The 19,836-nt window shown below is 43.0% G+C and overlaps 1 protein-coding gene across 2 annotated transcripts in view; it reads left to right on the forward strand.

Moving 5' to 3' along the window:
* The first annotated feature begins 1,518 nt into the window (after window positions 1–1,518).
* The window catches only part of ZFAND3 (zinc finger AN1-type containing 3), a 338,795-nt gene continuing 320,477 nt past the window's right edge, over window positions 1,519–19,836 (forward strand). Inside the window, exon 1 of one of the 2 annotated variants that reach the window (XM_055407256.2) lies at window positions 1,519–2,064. In XM_055407256.2, coding sequence (XP_055263231.1) covers window positions 1,994–2,064 — 71 coding nt within the window. In that variant the 5' untranslated portion in view covers window positions 1,519–1,993. The remainder of the gene's footprint in view (window positions 2,065–19,836) is intronic. The other variant, XM_055407255.2, reaches the window with a different exon arrangement.

Raw genomic sequence — 19,836 nt, forward strand, 5'->3', positions numbered from 1 at the left:
TAAGCGACTTCACTTTCACGCATTGGAGAAGGAAATGGCAACCCACTCCAGTGTTGTTGCCTGGAGAATCCCAGGGACGGCGGAGCCTGGTGGTCTGCCGCCTATGGGGTCGCACAGTCGGACACGACTGAAGCAACTTAGCAGCAGCAGCATTGACCTTAAAATAATTGTGACTATTTAGAAAACTTTAATTGGTGAGGGGCAGGAGGGGACAGCAAGCAACGTCTGTTTACAATAGGGTTTGTGGTTGTCAACGGCAAGCCCTCCTTTTCTCTCTATGCCAAGAAAAGGGGTTCAAGGCCCCTGTGGATGGGCTTCAAGACCGTCTGTGAACATGCTAAACTGTGAGAAAAGAAAACAAGAGAACAACAAAAAAAGGAAGCCTCCCAGGGACTAAGAAGTTCGCCCATAAGAGCCTCAGCTTTGGGTCATTTCTCCAGATCTGGTGGAAATTTGCTCCTTGTTGAAATCTGTCATCAATAATTACCTTCTGCTCACGATTGGGTGGAACTAAGAATAGGTTCAGGATTAAACGACAATGAGCGCTAAAGGACTCGTTTTTTTTAGTGGCTCAAACTTTCTGGTCACTTCCCAAATTTCCATCACTGATTTGGTCATAGCTCCTCTCCGAAAACCAAAATGTCCACTCCAGTAAGAAGAGAGGCTGTCCTCGCTTCGGCAAAGGGAGTGAAGTCGTGTCTCTAAGGCTGGGGACACCGATAGGCTTAGAAGAGCACGTAATCTGACCAAGACACTACACTCTTGCCCTTCTCCATTGCTGGTGCGGAGAGGAGGGACATTCCCAGAAGTTTACCGCTGCCAAAAGGAGACCAGTTCTCCGGGTGGAACAGGAAGACTGAGCTTGGGTGTGGGAATAGAGATTTTCCAGAGGTTAGCAGTTCACTGAGAAGAGCCCCCCCGATCACCCAGGAGTAAGAGCGGAGGGTCCGTGCATCCCTCGGCTAGCTGAAGACCCCGACGGCCCCAAGAAGACCGAGCCCCACTTCCGGGTTTGGAAGCGCTCCTCCGAGCCCTTCCCCGGGCCGGCTTACGGGGTCTCCGGGCGCATGCGCGGTGCTGCGCCGCGGCTCCGGGACCGGCCCAACTTACCCTTAAACAACTAGTCTGCTCCTCCCCCGCTCTCGCTTGGGGCGTACCACTCCCGTTTCGGGGGAGGCAACGTGCCCCAGAGTACTCAGCAGCGTGCTTTCCCCTTCTTCATACAGGGCGGGGGAAGGTTAAGTTTCCCTCAGACCTTAAAAGTCCCGAAGGATACGAAAGCCGCCGAGTGACAGCCCCGCGGCCTCGGCTCTGCCCACGGCACCATCCTTTTCCTTTGAGGAGCTGAACAAAGTGGCACGCCCGGCGCCCAGCTGATCAGCTGCCGGGCTCCGGCGGCGGCTCCCCCCACCCCCCCGGGCGAGACCATTGTGTGGCTCCTCGGGAGGGGTGCGCGAGGCGCGGAGGGGGCGGAGCGGCCATTGTCCGGTCAGCGCAGCCTCCGGGGGAGGGGAGGGTGTTGCGGAGCGAGCGGGGCCGCGGCTTTCACAGCAGCCGCTGCTACGCCGGAGTCGGCGGGGGGGGCCCTGAGGTCCTTCCCAGCGCCGCCGCACGGGACATCGCTGTGGCTGGGAGCGGCGGGGGGCGCTGCCGAGGGCGCCGGGTCTTCGCTCCTCCCCGCCCCGCGGTCCTCGGTTCGCCCGCACGTCCCACCTCCTCAGCTCCCCTCCCTCTCACTCTCCGCGCCTCCTACCCGGCCTCCCCCCACCCCCACCCCCCGGCTCCGCAGGCCGAGTGGTGCGGCCCGCCTCCAGCTGACCGGCCTGGAATCCCGGCTCGGAGCCCCGGACTCGCGCCCGCCCGCGCGCCCGCCCGCTCCCTTCCCCTCCCCCCGCCCCGAGCCCCCCGCCGCCGCCGCCTTCGAGCCGGGCCCAGGCCCAGCCGCTGCCACCGCCGCCGCCGCCGAGCTCCGCCGCCGCCGCCGCCGAGCACCATGGGAGACGCCGGGAGCGAGCGCAGCAAAGCGCCCAGTCTGCCGCCTCGCTGTCCCTGCGGCTTCTGGGGGTGAGTGCCCGCCGGGTGGGCGCGGGCGCCGGGGCTGCCAGGGCAGGCCTCGGGGCCCGGGGAGGCCGGAACCCGCGGGCTGGGCCCAGGCCGGGCCTGCCGGGGAGGGGCTCCAGGTTGGGGGAAACTGGGGGGGAGCGCTGGGCCGAGAAGGCCCTGCCTGGGGTGCGCTGCCACCCTCGGGGACTCGCCTGCCCGAGGCTCGGGCCGAAAGGGGCTGCCCGGGCCACGGGTGAGGGGGGCAGGGCCGCGGGAAGGGTGAGGGGCGGCGTTGGCACCTCCGGCTGGAGCTGGGGGGTGCCCCCTTCCCTCGGCTTTTGGAGGCCGGCCCTTCCTCCCCTCCTTGGTCTTGAGTTGGTGCCCCCAGGAACCGGGAGGGTATTTCCTCTGACTTTTTCACCTCCCCTCCTCCCTGTCCCCCGGAGACTTGCATCATCACTTCCTAAATTATATCCTAGTGCCCCATTTGCTTTTAGGAAGCTGTTCACACGTCACCCATTTTTGAAAGTTGAGCCCAGAACCCAGGCTTGGGTAAAGTTACAAGACTCTTGAGGTCTCTCACGTTTATTTAAAACACGTTTCGGAATATCTGTAAGAGTTCCTTGTCAAAAAAAAAAAAACAAAACACCTTAGGTCAGCTTGACTTAGGAATGTGAGAGCCAGCCTGCTTAATTGGCTCAAATTCTCTTCTTCTGTCATTTTTTTTTTTTAATGATAAAAATGTTCACCTTGGCCAGCTTATATTATTACTTGGCCATCCTGTGTTAGAGTGAAAATGTATGAGGTGGGAAGTCAACTTTACCACCTGTAATTACAGTTTAAATTCTCCTTGTTACACTTGGAGTTTTTAAGGATTGCCACCCCTTTTACCCGACAGGTGCTTCCATTATAACTCATGACTCTATGTCTATTGGAAAGAAACTGGAGACCTTGAAAGCCAACTTTTGTGATTTAGCTTTTTTGTTTTTTTCCCCAAAGATTCAGTATATTCCGAGGTGCATAGAGGCAGTAAGGACGTGATTATTTTTTGTGAGAGCATTTTAGAAAGATGTATTGAAGATGTATCTTTACTGTCTTTCAGATCCTGGGGATGATTAAGGTAGAAATTAAGGCTATCATTTTTGGGAGTGCAGAGATAAATTAGAAAGTGGATCTTAATGTAGATTACTGTGGAGTTTGTAATATTCAAAGGTTATGACCAAAAAAAAAAAAAAAAAGATTCTCATTTCCTCATCTTTCTGCCTTTTTTTCACAGAAATTTCCTGCTGAAAAGATGTTAGTGAAAAATAAGTTATGGTATTACCAAAAGTTCTGAAGATATGAAAATACCTTAGGTTTTGTAGTCTCCCCGTCTTTTTGACTTGAAAATAATAATGGTGTTGTCTGCTAAGTATTTTCATAGGTTGTCTAATTCCCACAAAAATCTTATTAAGTGGGAACCATTCTCTATAGCTGGGGAAACTGAGACTTTATTTACAGATGGTAAGCTTCCCTTTGCATTCAGGGATTTCAGGGTGGAGCTGGTGCGCTCTTTAGAGTGCTTAGTACCATCACGTTTATGACATCAGTCTGCTGCCCTGGAAAAATCTGGTGTCACAAGCCTCAGATTGTAACTCATAAGAAGACATGTGGCTCAAAGAAAGTAGCTGCCAGTGGCAGCTAATGCCCAGGATGTATTAGAGGTCTATTTCCTGGCAACACGTTTATGTCCTTGGGACCATTATTCTAAGTGGAACCCTTAATGAAAGATCTATGTCAGGACTTAGAAACTGAGCAAGGTTCTGAGTAACGCAAGGCGAGTTTGGTGGTAGAGAGGAATGATTAGTTACGCTCATACCAGCCTTGATTGAGAAGCCACCAGAGCTGCTTTTTTGGTACTTTTGTTATGATACTTTTTATGAACTACAATTTGCCTAATAGGAATTTGTTATTTGTTGTTTAGTCACTAAGTTGTGTCCAACTTTTTTGCAACCCCATGGACTGTATGTAACCTGCCAGGCTCCTCTGTCCATGGGATTTCCCAGGCAAGAATGCTGGAGAGGGTTGCCGTTTCCTTTTCCAGGGGATCTTCCTGACCCAGGAATCGAACCCTAGTTTCCTGCTTTGGCAGACAGATTCTTTATTACTGAACCACCAAGGAAGACCTAACAGGAGTTGGAAAAAAACCAATATTTTAACGATGAAAGGTGTTCTTTTTAATGTATAATGTTTTAACCTTTCCTAAACGGATCTGTCGGAGAAGGCAGTGGCAAGCCACTCCAGTACTCTTGCCTAGAAAATCCCATGGATGGAGGAGACTGGTAGGCTGCAGTCCGTGGGGTCGCTAAGGGTCGGACACGACTGAGCGACTTCACTTTCACTTTTCACTTTCACATATTGGAGAAGGAAATGGCAGCCCACTCCAGTGTTCTTGCCTGGAGAATCCCAGGGACGGGGGAGCCTGGTGGGCTTCCGTCTATGGGGTCGCACAGAGTCGGACACGACTGAAGTGACTTAGCAGCAGCAGCAGCAGCAGCAAACGCATCTATAGTTTGCACTTTATATGAAAGTATAAGGAAATTGCTGCCTAGATTCCGTTATATCATGACTGACTTTGAACATGTTTCCCTTATTTATGGGCTACATTCATACTAAGTTACATTCATTAAGTAAACTTAGAATATATTTAGCAAATATTTGAGTGCCTCTGGTACAGTCGACAAGAGGGGCACTGGCACTGTTCCCTGGGAGCAGGGGGCATAGAATAGTGAAACACTAGTTACAGTGAGTGTATTCGGCTTGGTGTAGCGTGTATTAGACTCATTGGAAAAGACCCTGATGCTGGGAAATATTGAGGGCAGGAGGAGAAGGGGACGACAGAGGATGAGATGGTTGGATGGCATCACCAACTCGATGGACATGAGTTTGAGCAAGCTTCGGGAGTTGGTGATGGACAGGGAAGCCTGGCGTGCAGCAGTGCATGGGGTCGCAGAGTCAGACACGACTGAGTGACTGAACTGAGGGTGTACTGGAAGGAGCATCTACTACAGTTGAAGAAGAGATAGAGGAAGTTAGCCTGGAGAGTGTTGCCCAGCCTAGACCTGTAGGAAGATTAAGAGAGAATAGAAATAGAAAAGTGATTTCTCTTAGGTAGAGGGGATAGCATGGGTGAAGGACTGAATGTTAGGGCACTACAGATTTGAGCAGCTGAAAGTTCATTGTAGAGGATTGGTAGATTGTGAAGACGGGTCAGCTGGAAATGCGGCTGAAGTGGTGAGAGCAGTTAGTGACCCAGGGCTCCATAGGTGATGCTTTAGACTTTGGATTTTTGTCCCGAGTGCACTGGGGAGCTGTCGAAGAACTTTGAGTGGGTTGTGAGGTGACTTTCTTTAATGTAAAAGATTATTGGATGATCTTGAGAGTTGCCTGGGTATGTGGGTATGATTGTGTGTGTGTGAGAGAGAATGTGGTGTCTTGTGGCATGTTGCCAAGGCCAGAGCTACAGAAGACTTGGGAGAAGGTGTGTCTGTGAGCCAGGGAGAATGGAGAGACGCCATTGAGGCGGTATCTTGGCTTTTCCCTTCATGAACATGAAGGTGAGTATGTTCTGTAAAAACTTTAGTCAGCATTGAACTCTTTGGAAGCCACAGGTCTGTAAAGTCAGCTAGCCAGGGCCCACACCCAGCCCTTTGCAGAGGAGCCTCTTAGCAGAATGTTCTGGCACTAGCTGACTAAAGGCAGTTCCTCTAGGATTGCTCTTCTCTGCAGTGACTTAGGCTGTAGGATTTGCTGCCCAGCATTATCTGCTCAGGACACCAGTCAGTTGGGGTTGGTTGAAATAGCAGAGCTTTCAGGTGGGTCTTGTGGTAATGCAGTTAGAAAGGAGAATGCCAGGAGGAGCAGCAGTGCAAATATGTTAGTGCTTAGAACACATACTGTTTCTCGTTTTGTATTGTGAAATTGTGTGTAGGTAGTTAAGTTACTGTGTTACAGAGAGGCCAGTGGGAAGCTTTGCTACCTTGCAGATTGTTGAAGATTTACCTCTATAAAATATGGAAAATGTTTGTGTAGCTCATAAATGTTTTCAGAGTTAATGACCATAAACAATTTTTTCCCTGAAAATTTTTAGTGAAATACAAGCAGGAGCATTTTCCTGGCTTATTTTAGGCATTCAGTAATCATGCAGAAATCAGGTTAGTTTGTGATTGTCAAATCTGAAATGAAAGTCAATTGGTCCTTTTTCTTTAGTTGAAATACAGATATATATAAAAGCACTTTTAAATTATATAGGTACGAGTGGTATTCATTGAAACAATGTACTGAGGGATATAGTCTTCACAAATATTTTCAAAAGTTATTCAAAGAGTAGACCTAGAATATTATGAAATAAAAAAAGACAGGAAGAATACTGATTGTATTATAGGTTAAGAGAAAGGTTAATTAAATAGGATGGGGAAAGGTGGACTTTTTTTTTTTTCCTAATTCTAGTTAGTATAAATATCTAATTAAAACTGTTGATATACTGCCTTTACAATTGGAGACAGTCTCAATCACAGTGTTATTTAATGGCAACTTTGAGAAGTATGATTTTTTTTGTAAATAAATTTAAAGTATGGTAGATATAAAAGTGCAGTCATATTTAGGGAATAATGGAGTGTTTTAGATACAGGATTTATTAGGTAGAAATCTTATTGTTGTGATAAAAAGACATTCATTTATTTTCTAATGAATCATGTCATAAAAGAAATATTACATGGGTACATTTTCTTTAGGGAAATAGATTTTATTAGTATTTCATGTTTGTGATCTATTCTGTTGAGAAGCATTTTGCTTACCAACTGGAGCTGCTAAATAATAATGAATTTTAAATAAAGATGGTGTTAGAGCAGAGATCAACAGTAATCTTACAAAATAAATTCTATTCCTGAATTGGTTACTAGTAGAAAGTTGATTCAGCCAAGATACTGACTAGTTAGCTTAAACAGAGGTTATTTATTTTTATTATTTCTTTCATTGTCTCTGAGACCAGGCTTTGGGAATTGGTGTAGAACTCTGTTTCTGTCACTCTGTGAGTTATCTGCCAAGTATGCTTGGCTCCTGGCAGTGTGTGGCCCTCTTGCTCACATTCGTTTTTGATTTTTTCAGTCTGTCTTCCAATTGGAACATGTTGCCACGCTTCACCCAGCTTAACCTGGGCTTTTAAATTCCATGTGAACACAGGATGATTCTGTAGTTAATCATAGAATGTTCATTCCAGTGATGTCACTAATTATGCGTTTGATTAGAAACCCCCTCCTTAAACATTCTCTTAAACACAAAGCAGCTCATTTGTGCAGTTTTATTTATTTTAAAGTTTTTATATATTTTTAGGGCTTCTCTGGTGGCTCAGTGGTAGAGAAGCTGCCTGCCATTGCAGGAGATGCAGGTTGGATCCTGTAAGGTTGAGATGGCCCAGGTCCGCCCGGGGGCGCCTGCCAGTAAAGCCTGTTACATTATCTATTTGGCGTCTGGGTTCCTTTATTTAACAGCATTGGGCCATTTCGACCTTACAGATCCATGGGTCAGGAAGATCCCCTGGAGAAGGAAAAGGCAACCCACTGCAGTGTTCTTGCCTGGGAAGTCTCATAGACCTGGTGGGCTACTGTCTGTGGGGTTACAAAAGAGTTAGACATGACTTAGCAACTAAGAAACAACAACAGACTTTTTGAAACAAGATTTTATGTTTTTAGAGCAGTTCTAGGTTCAGAGCAGAACTGAGTAAGGTACAGAGATTTCCCATATGCCCCTTGCTGCATCCATGCACAGCCTCCCTTGTTACCAGCATCTCCACCACAGTGGTGCGTTTATAGCAGTGATGAATCTACCTCGACAAGTCTTTATCACCAGAGTCCATGGTGTATACCGCAGTTCTGTCTTGGTGGTATAGTTTATGGGTTTGGATGACTGTATAGTGACATGTGTCTCTTACAGTGTGTAGAGTAAGTTCTCACTACTGGAAAGATTCTCTGTGCTCTACCTGTTCATTGCTCCCTCCTCCCATCCCCTGTCAGCAACTCATCTTTTTGCTTTCTCTGTAGATTTGCCTTTTACAGAATGTCATATAGTTGGAATTATACAGTAGGTAGCCTTTTCAGGTTGGCTACTTTCACTTAAAACATGCATTTAGGTTCTTCTATGTGTTTTTGTGACTTGATAGCTCTTTTTTTTTTTTTAAAAGCACTTAAAAGGTTCGATTGTCTGGAGGTATCAGTTTATCCATTCACCTACTGAAGAACATCTTGGTTGCTTTTAAGTGTTGACAATTACAGATACAGCTGCTATCAGTATCCACGTGCAGGTTTTTTGGATGTCAGTTTTCAGCTCCTTTGGGTAAATGTCAAGGAGTCATGCAGTTTTCCTTTGCATCTTTTGAATTTTCTGTGCATCTGAAGATGCAGAATGAATTAAATGAAGTAGTGTGTGTGTGTGTGTGTGTGCTCACATGTGCTCACTTATGTTTGACTGTTTGTGATGCTGTGGACTGTAGTCCACCAGGTGACTCTCTTCATAGGGTTTTCCTGGATGATCCTGAATACTGGAGTAGGTTTCCATTTCCTCCTCTACATCTTCCCAACCCCAGGGATTGAACCTTTGTCTCTTGGTTTCCAACATTGGCAAGCAGATTCTTTACCACTGCACCACTTTGGAAGCCCATTCACCGTCAGTATGTTTATCTGTCTGTCACATTTTCCTGATTACATTTGGGATATCCAGAAAATACAGACTTTGCCCTTTGATGTGATGGAACACAGGGAGATAAATTTTTTTTTTTTTAATGAAAGCATGGTCTTTGCGTTGTTTTGAGTCAGTGGCTTTTTAGCGTTAGATCTGGTTTACCAGTGTCAGACATCATGCTTGTTTGGTGTGGTCTTTTCCTCCTCCCCATTCACGCTTCTCGTCCCCATTCAGTCTTCTCTTTCCCATTCACTCCTCTCACCCCCCCGCCAAAAAAAGGCAAACCAAATTTTTTGTCTGGTTGAAAGTTTTGACTAAAAATTTCTTTCATAGTCCTTAATTGGGTATTAAAGTTAACATTAGCTTTCACAAATTAACCAGAAACTAGAAAAATCAGAGGGCTAAGAATTCTTTGAGTATATAAAGTTCTTAAAAAAAAACCCAACCCAGTGTGTTAAATATTTATTGAGGACAGAGTATGAAGAGGGTGAGAACTAATATTTGAATTTATTAGGTCATGAGGAGGTCGTGTCTATGCAAACTGATGCAAAGTTTTGAACTACCACAATAATTATAGATCAAGATTGAAGTTAAACGTTCTTTTTCTTTTTGAAGAAAGATTAAATTCAGTATCTCAACAAACCCACATGTAGGAAGTTGGCCAGTCACAACTCAAACTTTTATTTATATAATTTTAATGAGACACTTAAACTGTTCAGATTCAGCCTTGTTGTGGGAATTTGTGCCAGAGTGGTTTGCAAAAGAAACCCTTCATTCCACCTGGGTGGATGACTGATACCCATCTGTTCTCCTAGGGAGTTTGAGAAACAGGTGGGTCATGCTTTGGGCTGGGTCCCTAGGTAACAAAATTATGTTGTTCAATGAGATAATAAAGAAGAAATTTTCTCTGTGTGTTAAATGCAGAAGGGAGGTCAAAGAGCTTCATTTGAAGTTTTTAATAATCAGAATCTAAGACTGTATTCTAGAATTGTGTGTTCAGTACGGTAGCCACTAGCTCCATATAGCTATTAAAATTCATACTAATTAAAATTAAATAAAAATTCAATTTTCAGTTATACTAGCTGTATTTTAAGTAATTTTTTTCAATAGCTGGTGGTTACCCCATTGGGGAACACGAATATAGAACACTATCCTCCTGAAAAGTTCTGTTGGATAATGTTCTTCTAGAATGTTGGCGTGAGAGGCAGCCAGGATTTTCAGACCTATTTTCTTTTGTTCTAGTTTTATTAAGATAAAGTTGACTTTCAAGTGTATTTACTTGTGAGTTCTTTGGATCCTTGTTTTCTTTCATAATCTAAAAATGTGAGGCTTGTTTAGTTCTTTTTCCAGCTCTAACATACTTTATTTCTTTTATCTTCTTTTTTAAAAATTATTATTATTTTTTACTTTACAATTTTGTATTGGTTTTGCCATACATTGACTTTAATCCACCATGAGTGTATATGTGTTCCCCATCCTGAACTCTCCTCCCACCTGCCTTCCCATCCCATCCCTCTGGGTCATCCCAGTGCACTGGCCCCGAGCACCCTGTATCATGCATCAAACCTGGACTGGCGATTTGTTTCACGTATGATAATTTAAATGTTTCAGTGCCATTCTCCCATATCATCCAGCCCTTGCCCTCTCCCAGAGTCCAAAAGACTGTTCAATACATCTGTGTTCTTTTGCTGTCTTGCATACAGGGTTATCGTTACCATCTTTCTAAATTCCATATATATGTGTTAGTATACTGTATTGGTGTTTTTCTTTCTGGCTTACTTCACTCTGTATAATAGGCTCCAGTTTCAACATATTTTATTTCTAAAGGGAGAAGCACTGCTATTGTTAATTCAGATTACTGGGAAGTGCTCCTTTGGTCATTTTTGGGAATTAAAATTTCAGTATAAGTTAGTCTTATAATTTGAACTTTTTCTTTCATGTTAGCTTTTGGGTCAGTCATCTTTGCCCCTTTCTTAGCTTTATTAAACTGGCAGCCTCAGAGGCTTAATCAGGAAGATGTTGGACTAATAGAGAATCATTTTTTTTCTCTTTAGTGAGAATTTTTGAAGGTATGCACCTTGGACTGTGACTTTTGTAGATTCACAAATGTGAATCTCATATGATAGCTTTTGATATGTGAACAGAGATAAATGCATTCGATTTTCTGATAAATTCAAGTCCCTATATTCAGAGGAAGGTGGAGTGTGTCTTGGACTATCCAGCAGCATTGGGCAAACCCATGCTGATCTGTGACGCAGTGGACTGAGGAAATGGCACAAGATGAATGAAAATGTCATGTCATCGAGGCCCGGGGCAGAGCTGCAGAGAGTGCTAGACATCTGAAATTATGGCTGCAGCTGTTCACCAGAGGAAGGAAGAATGCAGTAGGAAGAAGATGTAGTACTAGCTAACTGCATCTGTTCATTCTACTGTACCAAGTGTCCTGTATCAGAGACAGGTGCAGTTGTGTTTTAGGGCAGAAGAATGTTCTGGGAAAGATCGTGGACTGCAACTGTGACCAGTCTGGTGTGGGGAGAAAGGGAAGCAGGGGCCGACCACACAGCAAAACACCTAGGTAGTGGACAGGCTCTATTTAGCCTCACTGCTGCCTCGTTGAAGTCCTGGTAAAGAGTGAGGTTGGTGATGTACTTGGGACTTTTTGGGGAGTACGTTTTCTAATTTCTTGCTGCCTAAGTGGAGTGATGTGGAATAACAGTTATTCATGTCTTATCTGTCTCTTGGACTCACACACACCGGTAAGTTGAAGTGCATTTATATAAATAATCACACTCTTAGCCACACTTCTGGAAGAAGTATTTTAACCATTCAAAAGTATCGCAGATACGCTTCCTGCAGTCAAGTTCTTGGGCCAGACATGTGGTTTTCTTACATGTTTGTACTGGTAACATTCCTGAACACAGTGTGAGAAGGTTCCTCTAGATTAATGGATAACTCATGAGAAGAATGGGGCAGGAATTTGAAGACTATGGATTGGGTGGGGGCTTTGCATATCATTTCCATACTTTCACAGTCTCTGCCTATATCAGGTCATCGTTTTTCAATTTTAACCCTTTCTAGATTATCTTATATAGATAGATGTGCTGGCAAAGTTCTCCTGAAAATTTTTTTCAGCATAAAGAATGAGGCAAAATAGATTGAATAATAGAATCATTCTTAACTGTGCAGGTGTGTGTTAACCTTCAAGAAATAATAAACTGGAGGCGGGAGAAAGTATTTCAGTGTATGTTTTTAGATTTATGATTTTTTGGTGTCTGTCCTAGCAATGGATGGACTATATTCCTCTTCTTCAAATGTCATTGAAATCCAGAAAACCAGGTTTTTCAAGTCATTGTGTTTGCATATAAAACTTTGCATGTTATACAAAATCTTCACAGTGTATGATCCTAAACATTTTTATCTAGTTTGCCTTTCCCTTTTAGTATAACACAAAACTGTGCTATTCACCTCTAAAAATAAAGGTGTGTTTTTGCATGTTGATCCACAGAAATCCTTGCTTAAATCCTTTTGGTTTATTCTTTTGTTGATTAGGGGGGACGTAGTCATGTACTCTCTGTGGCCTATATTCCCTGTATCTGTATAGATCACTGTTAATTAGCTTTACCTGTTGTCCATGTTACTCCTTCTCCCACCCTGCAGTATTGTAGCACTTTCAAGATGTGTTTAAACTGTGCATTTTATTTGTAAAGCTAATCTTTGTCTTTGCTAAATGTGGGACAGGATCTAATGGAACAGTTGCTGTAACTTAAAGTGATAAAGATACAGTCTTGAATAAAAGTGTGGAGTGTTACATGGTGTACTCTGAGTCTTTGGGGGTTTGCAGTCTGAATAATACCAGTATGGATTAATTTAGAAAATGATAGCCACAGAAAACCTTTACTGTGGAAGTGTGTCCTTAAAGGCTTTTTTTTTTTTCTCTTTGATTTTAAACTGTCTGGTGACTAGATATTTATGATTCCATGGTTGAACGGGCCCTAAGTTTACCTAAATAGTTTTCAATGTAGATAAATTACTTACATTGTATGTATTTTTGGTTGGAGTTAGGGACAGGAAGAATGGATTGTTCTGGTTTTGTGTTTAACTTAGGGATGCAGAAAACTCACTAGACAGATCTGTATCAGTCACCTGATTTGGAGGTGAGTTGGAAGAGTAAGGACACACTAAGTGCTCAAGGGGGAGACTGGGTTGCAAGGGGGATGAGAATGGGGAAATGTGCTAATTAGGAATGAATATGCTTTATGGTCACCAACCTCTAGTCAGAATAGGAGGTGACCACATTTGTAAGGTTTTGAGAAACTAATGTGAACAGGTGGTGTGGGTGAGATTAAAGAAAACATTCTTTTTTTTTCTTGAAGTGTAGGGTGTGAGTCCCTAGGAGTCTTCCAGGAAAGTGCTAAAGATCATAGGATGGGAGCTGTAGTGCAAATTCCAAACTAAAGTTAGTGAAAGTGGCAGCCTTTCAGCAGGATTGGTGTTCCATCTGTTAGAACCCATCTTCTGCAAAGCCTCATGGTACCTTCCCTAAGGCGTGTTTCATGGTGTCTCTGCCGCAGGCCTTCAAGAGTCTGCTTTCTTTCGTTATTGGTGTTGCCACAACCAAGTCCATGCCTTCCTTTTCAACCTCCAAGCCTGATGAGGAGAGTTCAATGTTTTGCTCATTTCCTGCTTTATTTGCTGTTCTTGGGGGAAGAAAATCACAGCCCTTCTATTTTAAAAGATTTTTCAAGAATACACATGGGGGAAATTACATTAAATTTTAAAGAATTTAATAGTAGTGTTGGTTGGGGGATAAGACCTCTTTCATTTGCTAAGAGGCCAATGAAGGGCTCCTCTTTCATCCAGCCTGTTTGTTTTGTTGCCAAGTCGTGTCTGACTTTTGCTATTCCATGGACTGTAGCCCGCCAGGCTCCTCAGTCCATGGGATTTCCCAGGCAAGAATACTGGAGTGCATTGCCATTTCCTTCTCTAGGGGATGTTCCTGTCACAGGGATCAAACCAGTGTCTCCTGCATTGTTAGGTGATGTTTTACCACTGAGCCACTGGGGAAGCCCTTCATGCAACCTAGGCCCTTCCAAAATGCCTCCAAAGATGAAGGGCATGCTGATCTATTATCTTCAGAAAACCATCTGAGCTCAGTGGCTGGGTATGGCTTTGAAATCAAAGACCTGGTTTGAAAACTTGAGTTTATAATTTTCTGCTTGATTTTGGGTGGTTTACCTCTTTGGCTTTTTTTGTTTAAAAAAGAATATCCCAGAGTTTCTTTGACGTTTAGTGAACTAATGCCTGTCAAGCCCTTTGGCACAGTGCCTGACCAGGGTAGTTACATCTATTAAGGACTAACTTCTCAGCCTTGAATGAAGGAGCATTGGTGGCAGATTAATAGATGCAGAACTGTGTTTCAACTGGCAGTTTGCATTTATGGTAATCTCCAGGCCAGTTCCACATCGTTAGTTGATGTGGTTTCTGACCGGACTTAAGCTGATTTGGCTGTTTTCCAGAGCCTTGTTCAGCAAGCATTGTTAAGTACTCTATTGTGTGTCTTGAGCTTTGCTAGGCATGTTATACCCTGTTCTGGCTTCCGTTCTAAGAAAACTCACAGTGTGGAAGGGGTGGCAGACAGTAAATGAGCAGAACACCCTGAAGAAGGTGCTGTGGAGATCATCACAGAACTGTGAGAACACTGACATTGCATCTTGCCAAGCCTGGGAGCGGGGGATGGCCAGGAGGGCTTCTCTGAGGAGGTGGTGCTTCAGCTGGCAGTAAAAGATGAGCAGGGCTTAACCACCTGGAGAGGGTGAGGAAGGGCTTTCCAGGCCGGGGGAACAGTTTATGCAGAGACAGAGAGGAGTGAGAAAGCATACTGAATTCAGAGAATTGCTGATTCAATTCGGGATGTTAGCTGCATTTATGGAGGAAGGCAAGGTGAAGCTCAGGGGATGAGCAGGGGCCAGTCAGGAACCTACTGTTGGCTGTTGAGTTTAGATTTTATCCTGGAAGCTGTTGATACCATTTAAGGGTTTTAAGTATGGATGGCAGATGATATTTATGTTTCAAAAAATTTACCCTGACTACAGTGTGGAGGAGAATTGGAGGGTATAAGCATAGAAGCAGAATCTAGTTAGAGCGCTTAAACCTTTTTGGGTTGTGGATCTCTTTGGCAATCTCGTGAGGCCTGCAGACCCCTTTTTGGGATAATGCATAAAATAAAACATGATGATCACAAAGGAAACCAGTTCAATCTAAATGCATTTCTACCTGTGGACTATAGAGTCTCTGAACCCTAGATAAAGCAACTCTGAGTGAATGCTCTAGTAGGAGAGCTGCGAATGAATGTAGGCTAAAAACGGGGTATTTGGGCTGTGATAACAAAGTGCCATAGACTGGGTGGCTTGTAAACAACAGAAGTTTATTTCTTGCAGTCCTGGAAGCTGGAAGTTCAAGACCACAGCACAGGTGGATTTGGTGTCTGATGAGAGCCAGCTTCCTTATTGCTCTCTCCTCATTATAACCTTCCATGGTGGAAGGGACGAGGGACTTCTTTCCAGCTGCTTTTAAAAGGGTTTTGATCCATGATCTAAGCAGAGCCCTCATGATCCAGTTGCTTCCCAAAGGCCTCACCTCCAAACACCATCACACTGGGCATTAGGGTTCTACATGTGAATGCTGGGGAGGCACAAACATTTCACTCCATAGCACTGGGGCAGTGAGGACTGAAGAGGAGGGCTTAAGTGTAAGAGCAGAGACAGATCGGTTGGGGGGGTCATGGAAAGGAAAAGAGAGGCAGAAAGACTTCTGACGTGGGCAGTTGGGTAAAAGATGGTCAGTCACATATAGTGGGTATAGAAGTTCTGCCTACACACTGGTTAGCTTTTGAAAGGTCCTTTGTGAATCCATTTATTTGTAAGTCCAGTGTGAAGTAGAGGCAACCTCTCATGCAGCTCTCAGTTGTGCGTGAAATCTGGTTTGGTGGAAGAAAGTTTATACTTTGGAATTTCTTAAGTTGAAGTGATCCCATCTGAAAGATGATGAGCAGGTTGTGGGAAAGGCATGATTAACTTTAGAATCGAGTATGCATTTTGATGAATTAGCATGTCAGTATATTTTTATCATATTTTAAGAATTGAGGTGTAATTGATATATCACATTAGTTTCAGGTGTACAGCATTATATTTGCTATTTGTAGATATTGCAGAATGATCCCACAGTAACGAGTTAACATCCATCGCCATACATAGTTATACAATTATTTTTCTTGTGATGAGAACTTTTAAGGTCTACTTTTTGGCAAATACACAGATTTCAAATAAATACACAATACAATATTACTAACTGTACTCACCCATGACATTCATTTTATAACTGGAAGTTTGTACCTTTTGACCCCCTCACTTATTTCGCCCACCTCTCACCTGCTACCACCAACTGTCAGTCTGTTCTGTATGTTACCTTTTCCCCCCTAAAGATTCCACATATAAATAAGAGCATACAGTATTTGTATTTTTCTATCTGACTTATTTTCATTTAGTATGATGCCCTAAGGGTCCATCCATGTTGTTGCAAGTGGCAAGATTTCATTCTTTGGTATGTATGCGTGTGTATGTATATATTCATCAATGGATGAGTGAACAAGGAAAGAGTGTGCGCGTGTGTGTGTATGACAACTTAGGTTGTTTCTGTGGCTTGGCTATTGTAAGTAATACTGCAGTGAACATGGAGTGCATATCTGTTTGAATTACTGTTTTCATTCTCTTTAGATAAATACCTAGAAGTGGAAATGCTGGATCATACAGTAGATCAATTTTGTAATTTCTTGAGGAAGCCCTGTACTGTTTTCCATAACAGTTACACCAATTTACACTCACACCAGCAGTGTACAGGGGTTCCCTTTGCTCCATGTCCTTGCCAACATTTGATAGTTCTTGTCTTCGTGATAGTAGCAGTTGTAAATGGTGTGAGGTGCTGCTGCTGCTGCTGCTAAGTCACTTCAGTCGTGTCCGACTCTGTGTGACCCCATAGATGGAAGCCCACCAGGCTCCCCCGTCCCTGGGATTCTCCAGGCAAGAACACTGGAGTGGGTTGCCATTTCCTTCTCCAGTGTGTGAAAGTGAAAAGTGAAAGTGAAGTCGCTCAGTCGTGTCCGACCCTTAGCGACCCCACGGACTGCAGCCCACCAGGCTCTTCCATCCATGGGATTTTCTAGGCAATAGTACTGGAGTGGCTTGCCATTGCCTTCTCCGGTGTGAGGTGCTACCACGTTGTGATTTTGATTTGCTTTTCCCTGATGATTAGTGATGTAGAGCATCTTTTCATGTTCCTGTTGGCTATCTGTATGTCGTCTTTGGAAAAATGTTCACATCTTTTTAATTGGATTGTGATTTTGGTATTGAGTCATGAGCTCCTTATCAGATACATGATTTGCAGATATTTTCTCCCATTTGTTAAGTGCCTTTTCATTTTGTTACTGATTTCCTTTGCTATGTAGAAAAGGCTTTTTAGTTTAATATAGTCCCACTTATTTATTTTTTTCCTTTTATTATACCTTTTTTAATGTAAACATTTTATTGAAGTGTAACATTCATCGTGAAAAATGCATAAATCTTAAGTGTCTAGTGAAATGAATTTTCACAAAGTGAATCTTCACAAATATTCACAAAGTGAATGTTAACGAGGGCTTGTATCAAGAAATAACATTCCCACCTGTAAGAAGCCTTCCTCCTGCCCTTCCAGTCACTGCCCCTCCTCAGGGATAATCACTATCCTGACTTCTAAAGCTATAGATTATCTTAACAGTTTGTTTTCTTCTTAAATCTTTTCTACTTTTTTTTTTTTAATTGAGGGTGGGCTGCCGTCTATGGGGTCGCACAGAGTCGGACACGACTGAAGTGACTTAGCAGCAGCAGCAACAACCTTGTTTATGACACACATTTTAAGTGTGCACTTTGATGAATTAAAAAAGTAATTTTTTAGAGCAGCTTTAGGTTCAAAGCAAAGTAGAGCAGGAGATACAGAGAGCTCCTCTATTTCCTTTGTCCCCACACATGCTTGGCCTCTCTCACTGTCCGCATCCCCCGCTAGAGTGGTACACGGGTCACTGTCAGTGAAGGTACATTGACACAATCATTATCAAAGTCCACGTCTGATGTTAGGGTTCTCTCCTGGTGGTTTTACATTCTGTGGGTTTTGGCAGGTGTATGGTGACATGTGTGCATCTTTATAGTAGCATATAGGACGGTTTCACCATCCAGAAAATCCTCTCTGTTATGCCTGTTCATTTCTCTGTCCCCTAGCAATCATTAATCTTTTTATTGTCTTCATAGTTTTGCTTTTTCCAAAATGTCATGTACTAGTTGGAATCATGCAGTTAATAATCTTTTTAGATTGACTTCTTTCACTTAAGAATATGCTTGAAAGCTCATTTCTCTTTAGCAAAATGATATTCCATTGTTTGATGTATGAGTTTTTTTTTATCCATTTATCCACTGAAGGACATCTTGATTGCTTCCAGCTCTTGGCATTTATAAATAAAGTTGCTAATCAACATTTGTGTGCAAGGTTTTGTGTAGACATAAGTTTTCGAATTGATGAATGCCAAGGAGTGTGATTGCTGGAATGTATGATAAGAGTATGTTTAGTTTGAATGTTTAGTTTGGAAGGAACTGCCCAACTGTTTTTTCAAAGTGGCTGTACCATTTTGCTTTCCCATCAAGGGTGAATAGGAGGTTCTGTTGCTACATATCCTTCCCAGCATTTGATGTCATTGTTTTGGATTTTGGCCATTCTAAGAGGTGTATTTTGGTATCTTGTTTTAATTTGCAATTCCCTTGTGACAAATGATGTTGAGCATCTTTTCAGATGCTTGTTTTCCATCTGTATATCTTCTTTGGTGAGGTGTTTGTGTAGGTCTTATGCCTGGGTTTTGTATAACCCCTACCTACCCAGATTGACATAGGTTCACATTCTGGCACCCCAGCAGGAGTCTCCTTGTGTCCTACCCTAGTTGATAATCCCAGCTTACTCTGATTAGTTTTGCCTGTGTTTGAATGTTATGTAAGTGGAATCATATGGAATTTACTCTTTTGTGTTTGGCTTCTTTCCCTCAGCATTGTAACTCTGAGATTCATCTACATTTGTGTAAGAGAGGTAGTGATTTTTCACTGCTTTGTGGTACTCTATTGTATGCTCACGTAACTTATCTGTTCTACTTTTTAGAGTTTTTTGGTGTGGGGGTACTCTGGATAACGCTGCTGAGAACATTCTTGCACATATCTTTTGGTGGATATAGGTACGCATTTCTTTTGCTTTTTCACCCAGCAGTAGAGTTGTTGGGTTTCAAGGCATTGGTTTAAATTAGTAGGTTACTGCTGGTTTTCTAAAGTGATTGTGTCAGTTTACACTGCTGTCACCTGTATGAGAGTTTTGGTTATTTCACATCTTCATCAATACTTAATATTGTTTCGATATCGTCTTCATCAATACTTGATCTTGTAAAGAGACATCAATACTGTCTCGTTCTACTTAGTTGTGGAGGGTTGCAGCAATATGCAACCCTCCACAACTTGCATTTACTTGCATTAACTTGCATTTTCCTCATGACTAATGAAATTGAGTATCTTTCTTTGTTGGCCATTTGGCTAAAATTTGTTGTGAAGTGCCTGTTCAAACCTTTTGTTCTTTTTTTTTTTTTATTGTGTTGTCTACTTTTTCTTCTTCATTTGTAGAGGTTCTTTATGTATTCTGGATAAGCCCTTTTTCAGATAGCACGTGAAGATATCTGTAGTTTTAATTGCCTTTCTTTTAAATTTGAAAAAGAATGTATACATACAGTAAAAAATTTGATCATCAGAGATGAATATGCAGTGAAAGGGCTGTCTCCTTCCTACACTATATTCTTAGTCCCACTTTCTGGCAAGAATCATGGTTAAGTTTCTTGAGTGTCCTTCCAGAAGTTTCCTGTGCATACACTACATTTACCTCCTTTTTTTCCTTAACACTAATAATAGTAGTGAACTGCATACTATTCTTTACTTTGCCTTTTTTACTTAATATATCTTAGCGTTTTCC

The sequence above is a fragment of the Moschus berezovskii genome, chromosome 23, assembly GCF_049115385.1.
Source record: "Moschus berezovskii isolate FMDL1 chromosome 23, NW_MosBer_1.0, whole genome shotgun sequence".
NCBI lineage: Eukaryota > Metazoa > Chordata > Mammalia > Artiodactyla > Moschidae > Moschus > Moschus berezovskii.